This window comes from Ranitomeya imitator, chromosome 2 (genome assembly GCF_032444005.1).
Source record: "Ranitomeya imitator isolate aRanImi1 chromosome 2, aRanImi1.pri, whole genome shotgun sequence".
Classification (NCBI taxonomy): Eukaryota; Metazoa; Chordata; class Amphibia; order Anura; family Dendrobatidae; genus Ranitomeya; species Ranitomeya imitator.
Window position 1 is genome coordinate 205,700,440 of NC_091283.1, and position 23,311 is coordinate 205,723,750.

A 23,311-nucleotide genomic window follows, 5' to 3' on the forward strand; every position below is an offset into this window, starting at 1 on the left:
GGATGTTTTTTTTTTTTGTGGTTGGTTACCTTGCAGATTTTGTAAAGCGAGTCCTGTCCGTCTCCCCCGGTATCTTTGAAGTAGTCGTGAGCCGGGAACGTTCTGTTGATGTCACGAGTGATGGCGCTGTCCTGCGGAGACTCCTGGGAAGAGAAAACCGAGGATTCCAAGCCCATTATTCTACACCCTCCAAAAACCAAAGCTGGAACTGTGCATCCTACATGTGCAAAGGGCTTCGTTACCATTAACAGCTTTATTTTTGGTGCTTGTTCACACTGCTGGGTTATTGGATTCTGCCTACCATATCATTGTCTCCACAGCAGCCAAAAGGTGCATGAAATTAACCAAAACTTGCTGATTTCAGCAGGATGAGCCAGGACCGAGGTCACTTGATCAAAACTAAAAAAAAAATAATAATAATTTCGACAAGTCCTCTTCACAACCTTGCAATTTTCAATTTTTTTCCTCCCCTTCTTCCAAGAGCCATGACTTTTTTTTTTTCCCTCCCCATAACCTTATGTGGTCTTGTTTTATTTTGCGGGACGAGTTGTATTTTTGAAAAAACGCCATTCATTTCATCAAGGGATGCACTGGAAAGTGGGGGAAAAAAAAAAAATCACCCCAAAAATTGCTATTACACAATGCTTTGTGGTTGTTTTTTTTTTTGTTATTCATCATGTTCACTATATGGTAAAATTGAGAAGGGAACAGGATTCCCCAGGCGAATGCGAGTACGCAGATCCCAATCATGTATAGTTTATTTATTTTAAAGTGGTGAAAATGTTTTGGGGAAATTTGTAAAAATTAAATAAATAATTGTCCACTTGTTACTTTCAGAGACTTGTGACATCTTCATTATTCGGAATCTGGGGCTCGCTGGTGGCTTATTTATTTTTTGTGCCCTGAGCTGATATTGTTATCGATACCATTTGGGGGTCAATATGATGTTTTCATAGTCTCTTATTGCATTTTACTTAAACGTTACGGCATCTAATGACGCCAACCCCCTCGCCCCCCGCACATGTTACGTACAGGGGAAAAAAATGCGGGCTCAGCGTGCGAGCCTGCATCAAAGGCAGCGAAGAGCCGCTTTGGGAAGTGGGTGGCAGCATCTTACTCCCCTTCCCCTATTAAAGGGAACATGTCACCAAGTTTTTGCCATAAAATAAAGTGGAGACCGAGAGTCTTATTCCAGCGATGTGTAACTTACTGGGCTGCTGCCTGTAGTTTTTAGAAGATTATTGGTTTATCGGCAGGAGATTATCACTAGAGGACTAGTCAAACTGCTGCCATGTAGTCCTCCATATTCATGAGCTCTGAATAACCCCGCCCCCACCACCGATTGGCAGGTTTCTATGTACACAGGCAAAAATGTACCAATCAGTGATGTGGGCGGGGTTATACAGAGCTCAGCATTAAAAGAACTGCTAGATCTGCACCAGAAAAAACTAGGATTTTATCAAAATGACAGTAAGCAGCCCAGTAAGTGATACATTGCTGGAATCAGGGTCTCTGTCCCTACATCACACTGATCTCAGATGGAGTAGAACAAACCTGTCGATAGATTCCCTTTAAGAAACATGCACACTGGCCATGGGGAAGCTGGAGGAATACTTGTGTGCGCGGCACTGGCCAGCCTTTGGCTTCACGTTCATGTCCCCATTGTTGGCTCAGACAGTAGACTCTTTTATGGATTGTGTCCTTGTTGACCTGAGCAATTAGCACTGAATGCAGTAATCATTTTCCTGCGGTGTAACGTGTTTGACAGCATTGTGACGCCATCGCAGTGTGTGGTGGCAACGTGCAATAGTTTGTTTATAAAGGAAGCCACACTTTAGCGGTGAGCATTGCCAGTTTTGAGGTCTAAAAACAATGAAAAAAAAAAGGTGATAGAGCCAGGCGGCAGATTTAGGAGGCCCCTCTATTCAGCTGGGAAATAGCAGCAGAGGTAGAACATTGACCTGAAATCCAGCCATTTCGGGTCACCCGATTACTCTCCCAGAAGGAGTATGAAAGTCACATGGGCTAAGGACACGCTAGGAAACCATCTTAAGACACTAATTTACTAAAGAAGAGTCTGCAGTCACTTTACACGCCGATGTGCAACGCGCGTATAGCCACAATACCGATGGGCGTCACGTACCCACATGTTCACAACTGGGGTCACATGCCGACTAGTCTCCCAACCGCAGAGAATTGAAAGGAGTGCAGAAGTCTAGTCGGCAGGTGACTATCGTGCTGGGAATCCAGGGGAATCGTGACTCTGCTTACTGTCATAATGTGGCAGTTCAAGTAATTTGCTGACTTTTCTTCTGCGTCACAACAATCCCTTTAAGGCTACGTTCACATTTGCGGTGTGCAGGGCTGCGTCGGCGAAGCAACGTACAACGCAAACAAGAACGCATGCAAAACGCATAGTTTTGTGACGCATGCGTCCTTTTTTTGCCGGATTTTGGACGCAAAAAAAATGCATCTTGCTGCGTCCTCTGCGCCCTAACGCTTGCGGCAAAAAAGACGCATGCATCGCAAAACGCCATGTTAAATATAGGGGCGCATGGCGCATGCGTCGCCGCAGCTGCGCCCGACGCAGCCCGGCAGAACGCTAATGTGAACGTATCATTAAAAGGGTCGCCCAGACATCGAAAACTGGAAAAGAAGATCTCAGAATGCTAAAAACCAATGATATAAAGAATACTCACCTTCTCAATATCCAGCTATTCCTCTTCCAACGCACCTCTATCCATACCAGTACATACTTATCAGCCCAGGGGTAACATGTGACCACTGCAGGCAATCACTGACCACAGGGTGATTGACTGCAGGGGTCACACGCTCGTGTGAAGCAAGGCAGCAAACCCAAACAGCACCGTAACAGCAGGCACGGAGGGTGGGGAGGGTAATTTAGCATTCACAACATTTTGAGATTAAAATATATATATATATATATATATATATATATATATATATCAATCAGTGTGTGGACATGCCGTCTAAATGCTGTTTTGATGAGTATGAGAACATTCTTTTATGGGGGTGAGAGCTTTATTTTTCTGTTCCGGAGCTCCGAACCACGAGTTTCCTTTCTCACCTGACACAGATCGGTCTGTCTGCGTCCACCGGATACAGTGCGCTGCAGAACTAGGCAGATTTGCCATTCAGAGATCTAGGAAAGCTGGGTGGCTACCCTTTCTGGACATCTAACAGTGGTGACAAATTTTTCAAAAAAATAAAAATATATCTACAAAATTCTTTCAACTAATTTCTAAGCTCCATTCCACTCTTCCGATAAATGTGGGGAACATCATATTACCATTTCACGGAGATAAAAATGTTGGAATTCACCGCGTTGCGGAAACTAATAAAAGCTGATAAAAAGCGGCCCTCATGGTCAGAAGTTGGGCTGTATGGACTTGTCAGCCATGAAGTCATGGTTCCCGTCACCAGCCAGACGTCTCACATGTGCTTCTGTCCCCTCCATCTTGAGGAAACGATAACGACACAGAAATGACTGAGACAAAGAGCGTGTTTCTGGAGGGCTGTGCCATAGCCATGGGCGAACCTCCTCTTATTTTTATACCTTTCTGTGAGAACTGGCAGTTTCTCAAGCTTGAAGGGCAGTGGGAACTGGAGGAAACCCCTGTGAGCCCACACCCTGTGTGACCGCAGCCGCAGAATGGCAGGAAGATCGGGGAGAGCAATAAACAGACCCTGCCGGAGCCATGTGAAGTCAGCGCGCTACCACAGGCGCATATTCCCAGAGAAGAAAAAAAAAAAGAACTGCGGACCCTCAAAACAAACATCAGAAGGGTCTCCGAGCGGCTCACGTCACAGGACACACACAGACTTTCAGTAGCAACAATATCTACTGACTCGTGCACTATCCCCGCCAACCACAGTGTGTGAGCAGCCTGACCCCTCCAAGGGTGAGCCATGGTACGGCAACCTCCCAACATGTCTCATGTCTCAAGACCGTGGGGTCTGTGAAAGTCCAAAACCAGCGTCATATTCACAGTCAGGGCGGGTTATAGACAGTGGGGCCCCAAATGCTCACATATTGCACCATCACAAAGAAGCATTTCGGTTGTATTTATGTGCTGATCTCAGGCCGTTAAACAAGTGTGACCGACAATATTGAAGTCTTTCAACGCTTGTTCCCAAGTTTCTTTACAGCGGCTGAGGAAGAATGATGATAGTCCTCAATACAGTATAATGCACCATGGTCCTTGAGAGAGTATACTGCAGCCCCACTCAGAGTGTAATGTAGCCCCCCTCAGAGAATACTGCAGCCCCCCCTCAGAGTATACTGCAGCCCCCCCTCAGAGTATACTGCAGCCCCCTTCAGTGTATACTGCAGCCGCCCCTCAGAGTATACTGCAGCCCACCTCAGAGTATACTGCAGCCCCCTCAGAATACTGCAGCCCCCCTCAGAATACTGCAGCCCCCCTCAGAATACTGCAGCCCCCCCTCAGAGTATACTGCAGCCCCCTTCAGAGAGTACTGCAGCCCCCCTCAGAGAATACTGCAGCCCCCCTCAGAGAATACTGCAGCCCCCAAATACTGCAGCCCCCCTCAGAGAATACTGCAGCCCCCCTCAGAGTATACTGCAGCCCCCCTCAGAGTATACTGCAGCCCCCCTCAGAGTATACTGCAGCCCCCCCTCAGAGTATACTGCAGCCCCCTTCAGAGAGTACTGCAGCCCCCCTCAGAGAATACTGCAGCCCCCCTCAGAGTATACTGCAGCCCCCAAATACTGCAGCCCCCCTCAGAGAATACTGCAGCCCCCCTCAGAGTATACTGCAGCCCCCCTCAGAGTATACTGCAGCCCCCCCTCAGAGTATACTGCAGCCCCCCTCAGAGTATACTGCAGCCCCCCCTCAGAGTATACTGCAGCCCCCCTCAGAGTATACTGCAGCCCCCCCTCAGAGTATACTGCAGCCCCCTTCAGAGAGTACTGTAGCCCCCCTCAGAGAATACTGCAGCCCCCCTCAGAGAATACTGCAGCCCCCCTCAGAGTATACTGCAGCTCCCTCAGAGTATACTGCAGCCCCCCTCAGAGAATACTGCAGCCCCCCTCAGAGAATACTGCAGCCCCCGAATACTGCAGCCCCCCTCAGAGAATACTGCAGCCCCCTCAGAGTATACTGCAGCCCCCCTCAGAGTATACTGCAGCCCCCCTCAGAGTATACTGCAGCCCCCCTCAGAGTATACTGCAGCCCCCCTCAGAGTATACTGCAGCCCCCCCTCAGAGTGTACTGCAGCCCCCCTCAGAGTGTACTGCAGCCTCCCTCAGAGTATACTGCAGCCTCCTCAAAGTGTAATGCAGCCCCCCCTCAGAGTATACTGCAGCCTCCCTCAGAGTATACTGCAGCCTCCTCAAAGTGTAATGCAGCCCCCCCTCAGAGTATACTGCAGCCGCCCCTCAGAGTATACTGCCGCCCCTCAGAGTATACTGCAGCCCCCCTCAGAGAATACTGCAGCCCCCCTCAGAGAATACTGCAGCCCCCCTCAGAGAATACTGCAGCCCCCCTCAGAGAATACTGCAGTCCCCCTCAGAGAATACTGCAGCCCCCCTCAGAGAATACTGCAGCCCCCCTCAGAGTATACTGCAGCCCCCCTCAGAGAATACTGCAGCCCCCCTCAGAGAATACTGCAGCCCCCCTCAGAGAATACTGCAGCCCCCCTCAGAGAATACTGCAGCCCCCCTCAGAGAATACTGCAGTCCCCCTCAGAGAATACTGCAGCCCCCCTCAGAGAATACTGCAGCCCCCCTCAGAGTATACTGCAGCCCCCCTCAGAGAATACTGCAGCCCCCCTCAGAGAATACTGCAGCCCCCCTCAGAGAATACTGCAGCCCCCCTCAGAGAATACTGCAGCCCCCCTCAGAGAATACTGCAGCCCCCCTCAGAGAATACTGCAGCCCCCCTCAGAGAATACTGCAGCCCCCCTCAGAGTATACTGCAGCCCCCCTCAGAGAATACTGCAGCCCCCCTCAGAGAATACTGCAGCCCCCCTCAGAGAATACTGCAGCCCCCCTCAGAGAATACTGCAGCCCCCCTCAGAGAATACTGCAGTCCCCCTCAGAGAATACTGCAGCCCCCCTCAGAGAATACTGCAGCCCCCCTCAGAGTATACTGCAGCCCCCCTCAGAGAATACTGCAGCCCCCCTCAGAGAATACTGCAGCCCCCCTCAGAGAATACTGCAGCCCCCCTCAGAGAATACTGCAGCCCCCCTCAGAGAATACTGCAGCCCCCCTCAGAGAATACTGCAGCCCCCCTCAGAGAATACTGCAGCCCCCCTCAGAGAATACTGCAGCCCCCCTCAGAGAATACTGCAGCCCCCCTCAGAGAATACTGCAGCCCCCCTCAGAGTATACTGCAGCTCCCCTCAGAGAATACTGCAGCCCCCCCCCCCTCAGAGTATACTGCAGCCGCCCCTCAGAGTATACTTCTTACTCACGGGCCCCAGAGCGGCGGCATGGCGTGCTGCTATTAGCGGCACAACACTGGCTGGGGGCCCCTAGAGGAGCGGGGGTCCTAGGCAGCTGCCTTTTCTCCCTGCCCATAACGCCAGCCCTGCCATGGGGGTGTAGACATTTGCAGACTCTCGTATAGTCGGACGTGTGACTAGAACAACCAGAAGAGAAGTTAGTATGAAGACATAGACATGATGGAGTAAAAATAAAAAAAAAAATAAAAAAGCTTGCCTGAAATCCCGCATGTGGCGTCTTGTGTCCATGTTGTTGACAAACAATCTGCAGACTTTACAGGGTTTTGCCCAATAAATGAAGGCACATGAAGCCTGATCATGACAAATCTGCTGTTCTGGGGGAAATGGGATTGTGTGCACCTTGCTGCCAACTTTCAGGAAAGCGCCGAAGACTATCCTTAGAATAGATCACCACTCTGATCAGCGGTTCTCAGCTCCCGTGGTGACCAGATGTCAAAGATGAAGGGAGTCAAACAGCAGAACTCCATCCACTGGGGTCCTGCAGCTCAGCTCCTATTGATGTGAATAGGGGTCGGATTCCGCATCCTGGACGGCGATTACAAAGCTGTGCAGCACCATGAGTATGTTTATCTGGCAGGACTGAAAACAGCTGATCGGTTGGGGTGCAGGTGTAGGACCTCCACCAATGCGATATTGTGGGGTTAAAATAAGTTACCACCTAGAATTTAATAGGTGATGACTTACTATTGGGGGTCTAACCACTGGGACCCTCACAATAGGCCAAAAGGGACAATTTTACAGAGAATGAAATGACAGTGCTCAACCGCCACTCCATTCATTCCCTACAGGACTGATGATCATACAAAGTCCCCATTTTACTGATATGTACAGGACCCCAAGCTGCATATTTACAGAAGGTTTTGTACGCATGGTCTTTACTGCTCTCGCTCCACTAAAGGTCATATGCTTTTGGTGCACAGAACACTTTCATGTGTCCATGAACTGTCCCGATTCACCTCTTCTGTAACTTGCCTTTCCTTCTTTCTCAGTGGCTCATCCCTATTCATAAACATTCTGCCAGCACTATAAGTATTGGGATGACCTTTCCTTTGCTACCCAACATGTACCCTTTTTGCCTACCTTCCTTGAACTGCAGAAGCAGCGAGAACAAGCGCCACATTCAATTACTGCAATCCAAGTCTCTGCTGCTTGATGGATTACTCTTGACAACAGGCAGTGATCAGCACGTTAGACAGAAATGAGAAATAGTGGCTGGCACCTCAAAGTGATTTTTGAGGGAAGAGAATTTTTTTTTTTTTTTTTTTAAACCATGGAGGCCTGCAGCAAGCCCACGACTGCCATAGTAAGCCATCGTCTCCCTGTGTTCACAAAGAAGCCATTTAAATGTCACTCTAGTAATAGACAGCAGCAGTTAAAAGGTTGAAAAGCAACAACTGAAAAGAGATGCTGGCTGTATAACGCACCCGGCGTCTGCCAGGCATAACGCAGAGGTTCAGCTCCAAAAGTCCGCTCTGTACGCAACCTATGATGAAAATATACATCATTAGCTATTAAGGGGTTAAATACAGTTTATTCTGAAGGAAGGGGAGAGTGGCAGTGCCACCAACTATTGTAAATGGTGGATCCTGTGTTATCAGCTGTGTAGAGTGGTTATCGGTCATTGTGATCCTGCCTCTGATGGTAATGAGCCTACTGAAAACTCATCAGTATAGAACAGCAAGTCTAAAATGGCCCAAGTACTCAGTGTGAATTACAGACTATCTTTTTATTATTATTTAAAGAGGTAAAAAAATCATAGAAGTTTGTTTAAAAAAATAATAATAAAAAAATGAAATAAAAATTGCTGTGTGTCACCATTTGCCAAGACCAGTAACATTGTTATTTTTCCGCATTGATGCAGCCTTGTGTGTCCTCACATATTTAAAGTAGGTAGGCTATTTTTTATTGCATGTTACTGCAAAACTACAATTCAGGCATTTTGATTTTTTTAATTATATTTCCTCTTTGTGACATTCATCTATCGGGCTGGACTATGTGCATGTGGCAGTAGCAATTTTTTTTTTTTTAATTTCTTTACTTTAAATTGGGGGAAAAAAGGAGAGAATCAAATTTTAATATATATTTTTACTTTTACATTATATTTAATTATTATATTATTATTTATATATATATATATTTTTTCAATTTTATTTAACTTTTTTAGTCCCTTTGGGGGGATTGTTTAAGTGCTTCTATTCCAATACTACAGTATATACTGAAAACTGCGGTCTCCTCTGTAGGTCAGCTTGTGGATGACCTTCACAGGAGGACGGCGCTGGCAGTGACAGGGGGTCTTCAGTGGGCCCCTAGCTGCCATGATAACCCATCGGTTGCCACAAGTGACCTTAATATGGCCAACAATTGTCCGTCACAGACGCCGGCTATGTAAGCCCCCTGCACATTTGCGGACCCCAGCGCTGATGTACATATATACGCAATTTAATGCTTTCTCGTCGATGTTCTTAAACCAAGTCTATGACATTAAAATACCATTTAGGCAAAGGAAGCCCATGGAAGAGCCTAATGAGCGGCGTTCTGTCCCCCGCTGTGCTGTGACGACGTCTCCTCCATTATTAATCAGCGAGGCTCATACATTATGGTGGCAGATGAATCGCAGCCCGAGTCCATGCAATGGGTATATTTAGTAGTCTGGCCCAGGATAAACATAGCACAGTCTCGCTATGCGGGGCGCTTTGTTTATGGCCAGGTCCTCTTCCGGGTTTTGTATGTGGATTTGTCCGTCTCCAATCTCCATTTTTCAGCAAAGGACAATGAACTCGTGACTGTTGGGCATTCCTATAGAAATGGCTGCACTGCATGCAGGTCTTGGGCCCCGGTGCGGAGCGCGGCCTAGAGACTCTTATCCATACAGTGCTATTATCGTTCGCTTCTATAAATATCGGTCCCCTGTGAAGTCCGCTTCCTCAGAGTTTTCTTCCCTTTTAAGGCTGATGTTGCCCCACCGGCGAGTTTCCTTAGTGTTCTTTGGCAATAATATAACATCGTGTAGAGAAAGAAAAAAAAAAATCAGATGAAATGCGTGTGGTTGGCGTTATTTCTCGCTGCATTTTGGTATGTTAATGAGATACAAGAATACTTAGCATTCTGGGGTACGGCGGCGCTGCGGAGCGGCAGCACCATATAATCTGCGGGGTCACCAGGCCACATGCTGACACTGGCCGAAATGATGGAAACCACGGAGGGATGAGCTACCACGGACCGCAGCAGAGATCTGCAAGGGCTGGCAGAGAGATATGGGGGTCTGAGATAACGGGCGGCAGATGTAGCTGGGGAACGTATCACTAAGAACCCCGGGAACCGTCCTCATATCAAGGGGCACAGTATTTACGGGGAAAAAAATAAGGTTTCCTTTATGTTCAAGTTAAAAGGAACCAGTCACATAAAAACACTAATAACCTGAGGATAAGGGGTAAATCTGCAGGCGAATAGTTCTAAAGCCGTGCGGCAACTGCACTGGCACATCACGGTCCCCCCTTCCCCAGTATGCCAGCCACGGACCCCACTCTCCCAGCATGCCAGCCACGGTCCGCTTCCCCAGTATGCCAGCCACGGTCCCCCCTTCCCCAGTATGCCAGCCACGATCCCTCGCTCCCAGTATGCCTGCCACGATCCCCACTCTCCCAGCAAGCCAGCCACGGTCCCCCCTTCCCCAGTATGCCAGCCACGGACCCCACTCTCCCAGCATGCCAGCCACGGTCCCCCTTCCCCAGTATGCCAGCCACGGTCCCCCCTTCCCCAGTATGCCAGCCACGATCCCTCGCTCCCAGTATGCCTGCCACGATCCCCACTCTCCCAGCAAGCCAGCCACGGTCCCCCCTTCCCCAGTATGCCAGCCACGGTCCCCCTCTCCCAGTACGCCAGCCACGGTCCCTCTCTCCCAGTATGCCAGCAACAGTCCCCACTCTCCCAGTATGCCTGCCACGGTCCCCACTCTCCCAGTATGCCAGCCAAGGTCCCCTCTCCCTTTAGTATGCCACCCATGGTCCCCAGTCACCCCCCTATGTCGGCAGCCACGGTCCCCACTCTCTCAGTATGCCAGCCACGGTCCCCCCCTTCCCCAGTATGCCAGCCACGGTCCAGCCTTCCCCAGTATGCCAGCCACCGTCCCCACTCTCCTAGTATGCCAGCCACGGTCCCCACTCTCCCCGTATGCCAGCCACGGTCTCCCTCTCCCCGTATGCCAGCCACGGTCCCCCCTTCCCCAGTATGCCAGTCAGGGTCCCTCTCTCCCAGTATGCCAGCCACGGTCCCCCCTTCCCAAGTATGCCAGCCACGGTCCCACTCTCCCAGTATGTCAGCCACGGTCCCACTGTCCCAGTATGCCAGCCACAGTCCCCACTCTCCCAGTATACCAGCCACGGTCCCCACTCTCCCAGTATGCCAGCCACGGCCCCACTCTCCCAGTATGCCAGCCACGGTCTTACTCTCCCAGTATGCCAGCCACGGCCCCACTCTCCCAATACGCCACCCATGATCCCCAGTCACCCCCCTATGTCGGCAGCCACAGTTCCCCTCTCCCAGTATATCAGCCAGGGTCCCCTCTCCCTTTGTATGCCAGTCAAGGTCCCCAGTATGCCATCCATGGTCCCCCAGTCAACCCCTTATGTCGGCAGCCACAGGCCTCCTCTCCCTTAGTATGCCAGCCACGGTCCCCACTCTCCCTTAGTATGCCAGCAATGGTCCCCACTCTCCCAGTATGCCAACCACGCTCTCCACTCCCCCTGTATGCCAGCCACGGTCCCCTCTCCCTTTAGTATGCCACCCATGGTCCCCAGTCCCTCAGTATGCCACCCATGGTCCCCAGTCACCTCCCTATGTCGGCAGCCACAGGCGCATCCCCTGATCCTAGCAGTATAGGAGCCTCCAGCATGGCTCTGCTCCCGGGCACCATACAGGGGACGTCGTTCATGGGGAGGCCGAGATAAAACGCCAACAGTGAGGAGACTACCTGTGCAGGACGGACTGTGGGAGAAACACTGAATCCAGGACCCTCGTTCACATTGCTGGTAGTCGGACATCCTTCAGGGTCCTGTAACCTGTGTGCAGACCCTCAGCCCGGAGGCGATCAGTGGTCAGCGCCAAACCCTTCAGCCAGCGCCCCTGAGCGTATACCAGCAAGGTCACCTTACACCTCTCTATACCGCTCCACAGTGCGTGCAAGAGATCCGGAGTGGCATCTGCCAGGATATCCTTTCCTATCAGAAGCTGAAGGTGGGCACACACAGACAAGCAGATTAATGGCTGACAAACCACTGACGGGACAATCATCCGGCAAACAAGGATTTCGCAGTCAGCCGCGTTTAACCCTATACTGGCCATCCCAGTTATTCAATCTGAGTGTTCAATGGCGCCGGGAGAAGGAGAACTTCAGCATTTTCCACCTATACAACTGAATGGGGGGCACTGAAATGTGCGGAGCTTCTTCCTGCCAACACTCAGGTGTCTGCTGCAGCAAATACTGAACGAGTGAGCGCACACCCTACAGCTATGTTCACATGTGGCGTTTTCGCAAAGTCTGCCCTCTCTGCAGTAAAGAAGCTGCTTCCAAAGTGGGTTTTGCACTTTGTACTGCTTTCTATGGGTGAAAAGACAATTGCTGCACAAACGCTAAAAGAATTGCCATGCTGCAGATTCTAGAACACTAAAAATAAAAAACGTGCAGGAGATTTCTGAAGTCTCCGAGCTTTCACTAGTACTGTAAAATGCAGCTTTAAATTTGCATTAAAAAATGCAGTGTGTGAACAGAACCTTAGGCTTCCAGGTTAAAGACCAGTGGACTTGTTTAGCTTACGAGTATTTTTACAGGTTTTCTACACCTGTTCTAATGCTTTTGGCTTCTGTCTAACTAAAGAGGTATTCCCAACTCCAAGATCCTATCCCAATATGTAGTAGGTATAATACGGTAATATTAATAAACACCTCCAGTTAGCTAATCAGGAGAACTATGCTACGTTTCTATGTCACTTTCCCCATATCTAGGGCATTACAGTAGCTTAGGTATCCATGGTTACAACCACTCAGTGACAGTTAGTTGTTAGTGGTCATAACCTTGGATACCGAAGCTACTGCAATGCCCTGCACATGGGGTAAGTGACAGCAAATCAGAAGAACTATACTACATTTCTAATTGGAGGCATTTACTAATATTATTATTATACCTACAATATATTGGGATAGAACGGTAATATCCCTTTAAAGTTCTATAACTATATTTCTCATGGATGTTTAGGCATTTAAATGGATATTCCCATTTCCAAGATCCTATCCCTATATGTCGTAGGTATAATAATAATATTAGCAAATACCTCCAGTTAGAAATGTAGTATAGTTCCCCTGATTCGACATGTCACTTACTCCGTGTGCAGGGCATTGCAGTAGCTTAGGTATCTAAGGTTGTGACCACTAGCAACTGTCACTAGAGTGGTTGTAACCATAGATACCTACCCTACTGCAATGCCCTGTACATGGGGTAAGTAACATTAGTTATCAGAAGAACTATTCTACATTTCTAATTGGAGGAATTTGATAATATTATTATTATTACATCTACTACACATTGGAATAGGATCTTGGAGATGGGAATACTCCATTCAAGTCCTATTGCTATGTTTCTCGTGGATGTTCATAGCGCGTAGGAAGAGAAAGTTATCAACATCCACAAGAAACATAGCAACAGGATTTAAAATGGATATTCCCATCTGCAAGATCCTATCCCAATATATAGTAGGTATAATAATAATATTAGTAAATACCTCCAATTAGAAATGTAGTATAGTTCTCCTGATTCGCCATGTTGTTTACCCCATGTGCAGGGCATTGCAGAAGCTTAGGTATCTAAGGTTACGACTACTAGCAACTAAAGGCCCCTTCACATTTAGCGACGCTGCAGCGATACCGACAACGATCCGAATCGCTGCAGCGTCGCTGTTTGGTCGCTGGAGAGCTGTCACACAGACCGCTCTCCAGCGACCAACGATGCCAGTAACCAGGGTAAACATCGGGTAACTAAGCGCAGGGCCGCGCTTAGTAACCCGATGTTTACCCTGGTTACCATGCTAAAAGTAAAAAAAAACAAACACTACATACTTACCTACAGCCGTCTGTCCTCCAGCACTGTGCTCTGCACTCCTCCTGTACTGGCTGTGAGCCGGAAAGCAGAGCGGTGACGTCACCGCTCTGCTTTCCGGCTCCCAGACAGTACAGGAGGAGAGCAGAGAAGCAGAGCGCAGCGCTGGAGGACAGACAGCTGTAGGTAAGTATGTACTGTTTGTTTTTTTCTACTTTTAGCATGGTAACCAGGGTAAACATCGGGTTACTAAGCGCGGCCCTGCGCTTAGTTACCCGATGTTTACCCTGGTTACAAGTGAAGACATCGCTGGATCGGTGTCACACACGCCGATCCAGCGATGTCTCCAGGGAGTCCAGCGACGAAATAAAGTTCTGGACTTTATTCAGCGACCAACGATCTCCCAGCAGGGGCCTGATCGTTGGTCGCTGTCACACATAACGATTTCATTAACGATATCGTTGCTACGTCACAAATAGCAACGATATCGTTAACAATATCGTTATGTGTGAAGGTACCTTAACTGTCACTATATGAGTGGGCGTAACCATAGATACCTAAGCTACTGCAATGCCCTGCACATGGGGTAAGTGACACAGCGAATCAGAAGAACTATACAGGTCCTTCTCAAAAAATTAGCATATAGTGTTAAATTTCATTATTTACCATAATGTAATGATTACAATTAAACTTTCATATATTATAGATTCATTATCCACCAACTGAAATTTGTCAGGTCTTTTATTGTTTTAATACTGATGATTTTGGCATACAACTCCTGATAACCCAAAAAACCTGTCTTAATAAATTAGCATATCAAGAAAAGGTTCTCTAAACGACCTATTACCCTAATCTTCTGAATCAACTAATTAACTCTAAACACATGCAAAAGATACCTGAGGCTTTTATAAACTCCCTGCCTGGTTCATTACTCAAAACCCCCATCATGGGTAAGACTAGCGACCTGACAGATGTCAAGAAGGCCATCATTGACACCCTCAAGCAAGAGGGTAAGACCCAGAAAGAAATTTCTCAACAAATAGGCTGTTCCCAGAGTGCTGTATCAAGGCACCTCAATGGTAAGTCTGTTGGAAGGAAACAATGTGGCAGAAAACGCTGTACAACGAGAAGAGGAGACCGGACCCTGAGGAAGATTGTGGAGAAGGACCGATTCCAGACCTTGGGGAACCTGAGGAAGCAGTGGACTGAGTCTGGTGTGGAAACATCCAGAGCCACCGTGCACAGGCGTGTGCAGGAAATGGGCTACAGGTGCCGCATTCCCCAGATAAAGCCACTTTTGAACCATAAACAGCGGCAGAGGCGCCTGACCTGGGCTACAGAGAAGCAGCACTGGACTGTTGCTAAGTGGTCCCAAGTACTTTTTTCTGATGAAAGCAAATTTTGCATGTCATTCGGAAATCAAGGTGCCAGAGTCTGGAGGAAGACTGGGGAGAAGGAAATGCCAAAATGCCTGAAGTCCAGTGTCAAGTACCCACAGTCAGTGATGGTGTGGGGTGCCACGTCAGCTGCTGGTGTTGGTCCACTGTGTTTCATCAAGGGCAGGGTCAATGCAGCTAGCTATCAGGAGATTTTGGAGCACTTCATGCTTCCATCGGCTGAAATGCTTTATGGAGATGAAGATTTCATTTTTCAGCACGACCTGGCACCTGCTCACAGTGCCAAAACCACTGGTAAATGGTTTACTGACCATGGTATTACTGTGCTCAATTGGCCTGCCAACTCTCCTGACCTGAACCCCATAGAGAATCTGTGGGATATTGTGAAGAGAAAATTGAGAGACGCAAGACCCAACACTCTGGATGAGCTTAAGGCCGCTATTGAAGCATCCTGGGCCTCCATAACATCTCAGCAGTGTCACAGGCTGATTGCCTCCATGCCACGCCGCATTGAAGCAGTCATTTCTGCCAAAGGATTCCCGACCAAGTATTGAGTGCATAACTGAACATTATTATTTGTTGGTTTTTTTGTTTGTTGTTAAAAAACACTTTTATTTGATTGGATGGGTGAAATATGCTAATTTATTGAGACAGGTTTTTTGGGTTATCAGGAGTTGTATGCCAAAATCATCAGTATTAAAACAATAAAAGACCTGACAAATTTCAGTTGGTGGATAATGAATCTATAATATATGAAAGTTTAATTGTAATCATTACATTATGGTAAATAATGAAATTTAACACTATATGCTAATTTTTTGAGAAGGACCTGTACTACATTTCTAATTGGAGGTATTTACGAATATTATTAATTATTACACCTACTACATATTGGGATTGGATCTTGGAGATGGGAAGTCCTATAAATATGTTTCTCGTGGATGTTGATACCTTTCTCTTCCTACTCGCTAACAAAGTAACATGAACAGGGACAAACTATGCAACAATATAATCAGAAGTAGAACAGTAAAAAGCTCTGGACACAGCAAACCGGATGAATACTAATCTAACACTTGCTGAAGAAGCTTCCCCATAAATCACAAAAAATCTAAAAAAAAGAGTCATGTAAAAGAAAAATACATTTGGTTCACGGGCTCCATGACGAGCGCCATTTTTTTTGTCAAACATTCTAGTACATTTAGTTCCTGAGCGCACAGAGAATCCCAGACAATCGGGAGGAAATTAGATATATTGCATCACGTCCAAAAACTATAACAGAAAAAAAAAACTGAACAAAGAAGACGCAAAAACATGCAGGAGACTCCGGCTACGGACAACACGACGACGTTTCCTGCCCGCGGTAACAAACAATCCTCTACACGGCACCAATTTAAACTGTAGGAAAGTTATAACGTAGCGATCGCAGGCTGTGCACTTTATAGACGATGGACGGCAGCTGTGATCCAGCCCACAGCGGTCATGATGGCTGCAGTCACCGATCACCCTAATCTAACCTTCACCCTTTATAAAGAAGCGAACAAAAGCACAGGCCACAGAGAAGATGCGCCAAATCCAGGGGGTGGCAGGCGCCTCAATGAATTGGGTGAATCTTACCACTGGACGCTCCTCAGTAAGAATGCTGCAAGGAACGCCAGTCTTAATGGATCGGGGCCATATAGTTAAAGTCATCATTTATTTTTATAGAGCAATTGCGCCACAATTTCTTAAGCCTTAGCCTGCTGTAGTTTCAATACAATCTGTGTTTTATGACCAAGAGATTATCTCTGCAGGACTAGGGGACATGTGCTGGGCAGTCCAGCTAATCTGTGTAACCCCACCCCCATCCACTGATTGGCAGTTTGCTGATAATGTACACAGGAAGCTGCCAATCAGGGGTGCGGGTGGGGTTATACACAGCCCAGCATTCAGCATTCTGAGCATTGCTACATCTACAACAGAGGAAACTGGGATTCTATCAAAACTGCATTAAGCAATCTAGTAACTGATACTTCACTGGAATCAGAGACTCTGCACCTACGTCATGATGCTCTTGGATTACATAGCAAAAACCTGTTGACAGATTCTCTTATTCTACCAGCACAATAGGTGTGGGAACTTCCTATCCCTTCTTTCCCAGCATGCACTCTGTCAATGACTAAATCCTGGCCTGTATGAACTAAAAATCGGTCTCTCTGTTTACAGTGTATGTGGCTGAACATAAGGCAAGACAAACACCCACCATCTACTTTATGTAATGCATCTTGGGGGACTCTGATCCTGGAAACAGTCAGCGGACAGAGAGTTGGACAGAAGGGAGACTCCTAGAGGCCGGCACCTTGGGGTAACGTTTTAGGAGAAAGGCATTTTTTTTTTTTATAAACTGATGTGCCTGAAAGTACAAGGACCATAGAAAAAGTGGAGTCCTAGTAATAAAAGCTGAATGTTCAAAGTTTCAAAAAACAAAAATGCAATAACTACTTCCGAGACTTTCTATGTATTTTTTTATACAGATTTCAGTCTAAATACATTCATTTAGTGACATCACAGCTTTAACAGTTTTGCTGCCAGAAGAATTTGAAAAGGCAAAATGTCTGTAAGACGACAAAATCCAGGCTGGGACGTTCCAGCGTGTGCCACGCTACTGCCCCCGACAAGCGATGGTCAGGAGGTCGCACAGCGAGCTGGTAAGTCACAGTGCAGAATCGGCCCCATGTAAAGCATAACTGGCGTCTAGCTACAGCTAAGGCAGTACTAGATTATTCAAGGCTGTACTGCATAATTCATGAGACGTTAGCCCCGTAGTCCCTCACAAAGCCTGACATGATGGAGACGTCGAGCTTCAATCATATTCGGCAGTGAGGCAATGTCATCGCTCCTTGCTAGCAGACTAAGAAGTTCAGCCCAAAAATAGACTCTCCAAAAGTGCAGGTACCAGACTAACTTTAAAGGATGTGGAAGCCATCGGGAGACTTTGTTTTAACTTTATGAAGGCATTAATTGTTGGCATGGTGCTTCATTAAAAATGATAAGACTGTTTGGCTTCTACAGCCTCTATGTATCACAGTTCATAGCGGACTGCAGAAAGAGTTAACAGTAAACCCATCAGTCAGCTGCTTTCCTTTTTCATCTCCTAGAAGGGGCTCACTGATTAATTCACGGTTAAAGGATGACTTTTTTTTATATGTAATCTGAGAGCAGTATGATGTTAAACGATGTATCACTTACTGGGCTGTTTCAATAAAATCAGTGTTTTATCAAAAGGAGATTATCACGACAGGACTAGGTAGCACATGCCTCCTAGTCCTCCTGCTTTGTATAACCACGCCCCCAGCACAAAAAGCTGCCAATCAGTGGTGTGGGCGGGGTTACACAACTCAGCATTCTGTGCACTGCTAGATCTAAAGCATACAATATGGTAATTGCATCAAAATGACAGTATGCAGAGCAGCAAGTGATACATCGCTGGAATCAGGGTCTCTGCTCCTACATCATGCTGCTCTCAGATGACATGGCAAAAACCAGCTGACAGATTCCCTTTATCGCACTAGGATACAGAGAGCCTTTAAAAGCAAAATAATCTAAACATTTCTAGTGGCAAAAATTAATTTCGCAAAATATGCCCGCATTCAAGTTAAAAAAACAAAAAAAAAACAAAAAGGTATCTAGATCCTTTAAAAGGGTAGAAAACATCTGATATGGCAGCCCTAACAGACAACTATTACAAACACGGTAAGCAAAACATTCTTAAATTACACTTGAAAAAAATTCCAGTGGTCAACGGTTTAAATATCAATAATATATTATCTTCTTCCGCTTAGAAAAATATTGCATTACATTTCTGGAACCAAAATTACCTATGCATGTATCAAAATAAAACGGCAAAACATATTAGAAACAGACAGGCTCCATGTGATGAGTTCCTAAGACCGGGGTGCTGCGGGATTAACTAGTTCTCCGGGCTCCACCGAGGTTACGAGGGTCTGACCTGACGCTACCGACTAGATCCAACCTCAGCAGAAATCCAAATATTTGGCTCCTTAAGTGGCAGGTCATACTCCAACTCCAAAGGCATCAAAGAAGCTCCAACATTGTGGCCAGAAAATCCCAATCTGGCTCCGTCCTTCATCATGGATCTTAAGTGATTGCGTGGGAGCGAGTCATAAAACGGAGAGAGCCGCAAAGCTCCATTTATTGCAGCGATATGTTGGGTCCACAATGGGACTAAAGCACTAAATATATTCTGGCATCACCGATGCGGCTCCAATGCTCCTGTTGGAGGTCGATACTTTCCCGGAGAACACATTTCCGAAAGTTCGGCGATCATTTACGGATTGCAGTCAGCCGTGGGTCTCTTTGGGGCAGCACTGGTGCCATCATGGCGATCTCCTTGCCTGGAACAAGAAGCACAGATGGCCCCAGAAAGCCGCTTCAGACCCTTCTGGAAGACGCTGTTGGACATGCTGTAGATGACACAGTTGCAGAAGCTGTTGCTGATGGCCAGCCAGGTGGTGAGAAAGGAGGCAGTCTGATTGGTATAGATCCGAGAGCTCTCCAGGAGGAAGTAGATGATGTAGGGCAACCACAGGATGTAGAAGACGCTGGTGATGCGGAAAAGGACGGTGGCGTAGCGCTTCTCGGGACTTGGCTGTCCTTGAGAAGGTTCGGCGTCGCTGGTGCTGAAACGCACGCGCCTTTCATTTATCTCCTTGGTGTGTTGTTGGCAAATGCGGAATATATTGAAGTACGTGAAACAAACAGTCGTAGCCGCTGGGGCATAGAGCATCACCACGATAAAAGAAGTGAAATATGGATTGGTGTGCCACGAGTACGCACAGGTCTGAAATACGTCTCCGTGATACCCGGGTTTCCCCCATCCTAAAAACGATGGCAGGAAAATAGCACAAGAGTAGATCCAGAGCAAGAGGATGCAAAAGCGTAGACGGCACGCGGTGACCAACGTGTTGTAGGTGAGCGGTTTGGTTATAGCGATGTAGCGGTCAATGCTGATGCAAGCCAGCGAGGTCATGGAGACGCTCTTCAGGACGGACACCACGTAACCGAACATTTTACATACGATCTGTTCGGGGAGCAGGTCCGTGCGATGCAGCAAAGTGAAGGACGGCACTAAGCAGCTGACGCCGACCAACAGGTCCGCGTAGGCCATGGTCTGAATGAAGTAACTGGTGGTGTGATGGTTCAGCAGGGGAGCACAATGAAAGACGAAGATGACTATCAAATTGCCAGAGATGATGAGGACAGTAAGAAAGATGATAATCCCCACTTCCAGGAGGCAAACCGGAATAGATTCATGAGATCCCACGCCCAAAAGGCAAAAAGGACCGCCACTGCCGCCGCCGGTGCTGCTGTTAGTTCCTTCAAAGGAAGAGTTCATTTTTAGATCTCCAAAGATATCAGCATCATGCCCGAGTCTCTGCCGTCCTTCAGTAAAACCCACCGTGTCTCCGGCTATGACTCCTGCCGGGCGGCGCCTGCGACGAGGACTAACTTCAGTGAAGAACGGAGCCGTGCCAATTCTCTGCCATGTTACAAAGAGAGGAGGAAAAGCTCGGGAGAGAAGCTGGGGACAAAAAGGTGCAGTCATCAGGAAGCTGGGGTCATGTGGGTTCTCTGTCCTCTATCCGAGGCAATCCCACTCCATCATTACGCTTCCACGCAAGACATCAGAGCAGCTGAGAGGAGAGAATGTGACAGCGTTTGTACAGTATCCAGCCCATCTCTGCATCCTTTACACTTTCTAAGCCCCAGAAACCCAATCTAACCCGTCCTCTGCATGCACCGAGAGCCATGCTTCATGGACCGGACAATTCGCTGCAGATGTAAGGGTGCAGACGATAGAAGACTAGTGCACTGCCAGTTCATTTTAGCATGCGGTCTGCATTCCCTCAGTGACAGCTAGGAGCCCTACGCTCTGCATCTGCAGCCCTGCGCCGGTATCACCGCAGCCCTCTCTTCTAGGACACAGAATAAAGGACACTGCCCCCAAAAGCTTCTCTCCTACCACATGCATGCAGTCCTAGCCTACACTATTCCTAAGACTGGAGCAATAAGAGCTAGGATCATCCCATACATGATTTACCTGGTAAGGCACATCGCTCCCGAGCTCTGGGGAAGTCCCACAGTAGGACTGCAGCTCACTTTGCTGCAGAATGGAGAAAATGTCTTTGTGAGTATGGTCCTCTGCAAACCCTCCTCTCCTCCTCCCTCTCATGCATTGCCAAGATCAGCCAGGATCCCAGACTACACTACAGTGCCCAGACACCGGGGCTGCATGAGCACGGGAAGCACATTCGCAGCTTGTCCTCGGTTTATACGTCTCACATATGCAGGACAGGATCACATATATACACTGGTGGGCAGACCACAAGGACCCGACAAGGCTGATTATGCTCACAATATACGATCGACTCTTAAAAGGTCATTGCAGAAGGCAGATAGGAAGGTTCTCGGCATAGAGAACGCAGATAGGAAGGTTCTCGGCATAGAGAAGGCAGATAGGAAGGTTCTCGGCATAGAGAAGGCAGATAGGAAGGTTCTCGGCATAGAGAAGGCAGATAGGAAGGTTCTCGGCATAGAGAAGGCAGATAGGAAGGTTCTCGGCATAGAGAAGCCAGATAGGAAGGTTCTCGGCATAGAGAACACAGATAGGAAGGTTCTCGGCATAGAGAAGCCAGATAGGAAGGTTCTCGGCATAGAGAAGCCAGATAGGAAGGTTCTCGGCATAGAGAAGGCAGATAGGAAGGTTCTCATCGTAGAGAACACAGATAGGAAGGTTCTCGGCATAGAGAAGGCAGATAGGAAGGGTCTCGGCATAGAGAACACAGATAGGAAGGTTCTCGGCATAGAGAACACAGATAGGAAGGTTCTCGGCATAGAGAACACAGATAGGAAGGTTCTCGGCATAGAGAACACAGATAGGAAGGTTCTCGGCGTAAAGAAGACAGATAGGAAGGTTCTCGGCATAGAAAAGGCAGATAGGAAGGTTCTCAGCGTAGACATTCAGAATATTTATTACTCAGCAAAATACTGCGGGGAAATAAACTGGCCATCAGGATCGGAAAGTAGTATCACATCATTCAGGGAAGACATGTCAGTTCTACAGTCCCAGTACATGCGCTGAGAATATAAAGAGTTATTCCCACCTCCAAGGTAGGTGTAATAATAAGAATAGCAAATACTTCCAATTATAAATGTAGTATAGTTCTTCTGATTAGCTATATCACTTACCGCATGTGCAGTAGCTTAGGTATCCCTGGTTATGACCACTCAAAGTGACAGCGTTGCTAGTGGTCGTAAACCACGAATATCTAGGCTACTGTAATGCCCTGCACATGGGGTAAGCGACATAGCGAATCAGAAGAACTATATTATGCTTCTAATTGGAAGTATTTGCTAACATTGTTACTACTACTATTATTATTATTATTATGATGATGATGAATACACCTACTACATATTGAGAGGCTCTCTGAGATGGGAATATTTATTTACTGGAGGAAAACATTAATTCTTCATACTAAACCACAGCAAAATCCCGGGAATTCTAGATATCATTCCGAATCAATATCTATACACACACACGAATACTAAAAATACATAAAAGTAAACGATTAACACATATCAGTGAAATTGCAGCACTAAGGGAAAAAAACTTATCAAAATCACATGATGTGGAAATAAGGAACAAAAAAAAATAAATAAATAATAATTTCAAAAACATCTCCATTTATTCAATATCAATTGTAAGCGTGACATGCAGAAACCTCTGCATTTACAGCGTGGACAGCTACCAGTAAGGTTATTAACGTCTGAGGAATGTTCTGAAACATCGAGTGCACGTAAGCACAAAATCATCAAGATCCGCTGCTGGCGGCTTCCTGTGAGCAGTCTGAGTGGCAAATTGGGTAACGGGAATAATGATTCCCCGATCTGACAATCAGTGGGTGGGACACATGCCAACCAGTAACTTATACTGCATATAGGTGATAAAGGAGGTGAGCAGTTAATACAAATTAACAGACAGCAATGTGAATAAACAAGAGAGAAAGCCAACGTCAAATCAATATTTGATATGAATGTCCGTTGTTTTCAAAACTGCATCAATTCTCGGTACATTTGCACAAAGTCAGGTATAGGAGTAACACTTACACCAAACAGCAGGTAGCAATGAATAGATTTCATATGTAGTTGAAGCATCAACTCAAACAGCTTTGTAGGAGGGTTAAAAGTAGGTAAAGTACAGCCAAACTACGCTACAAAAGATGAGGTTATGGAAGACAGTTTCACGCCACAGGTCACACA

General features: G+C 47.2%; 2 protein-coding genes across 3 annotated transcripts in view; both read right to left on the bottom strand.

Annotated features, from left to right (window-relative positions):
* The window catches only part of RABGAP1 (RAB GTPase activating protein 1), a 138,090-nt gene that overhangs the window by 39,366 nt on the left and 75,413 nt on the right, over positions 1-23,311 (bottom strand). For both annotated transcript variants that reach the window (XM_069748520.1, XM_069748521.1), the window contains exon 14: positions 30-143. In XM_069748520.1, coding sequence (XP_069604621.1) covers positions 30-143 — 114 coding nt within the window. The remainder of the gene's footprint in view (positions 1-29; positions 144-23,311) is intronic.
* On the bottom strand, positions 17,477-21,252 carry LOC138662657 (probable G-protein coupled receptor 21). The gene is made up of 2 exons (XM_069748522.1): positions 21,090-21,252; positions 17,477-20,682 (listed from the first exon to the last, which is right to left on the bottom strand). Exon 2 carries the CDS (start codon positions 20,592-20,594, stop codon positions 19,317-19,319), a length of 1,278 nt encoding a protein of 425 aa, XP_069604623.1. The 5' UTR covers positions 20,595-20,682; positions 21,090-21,252; the 3' UTR covers positions 17,477-19,316.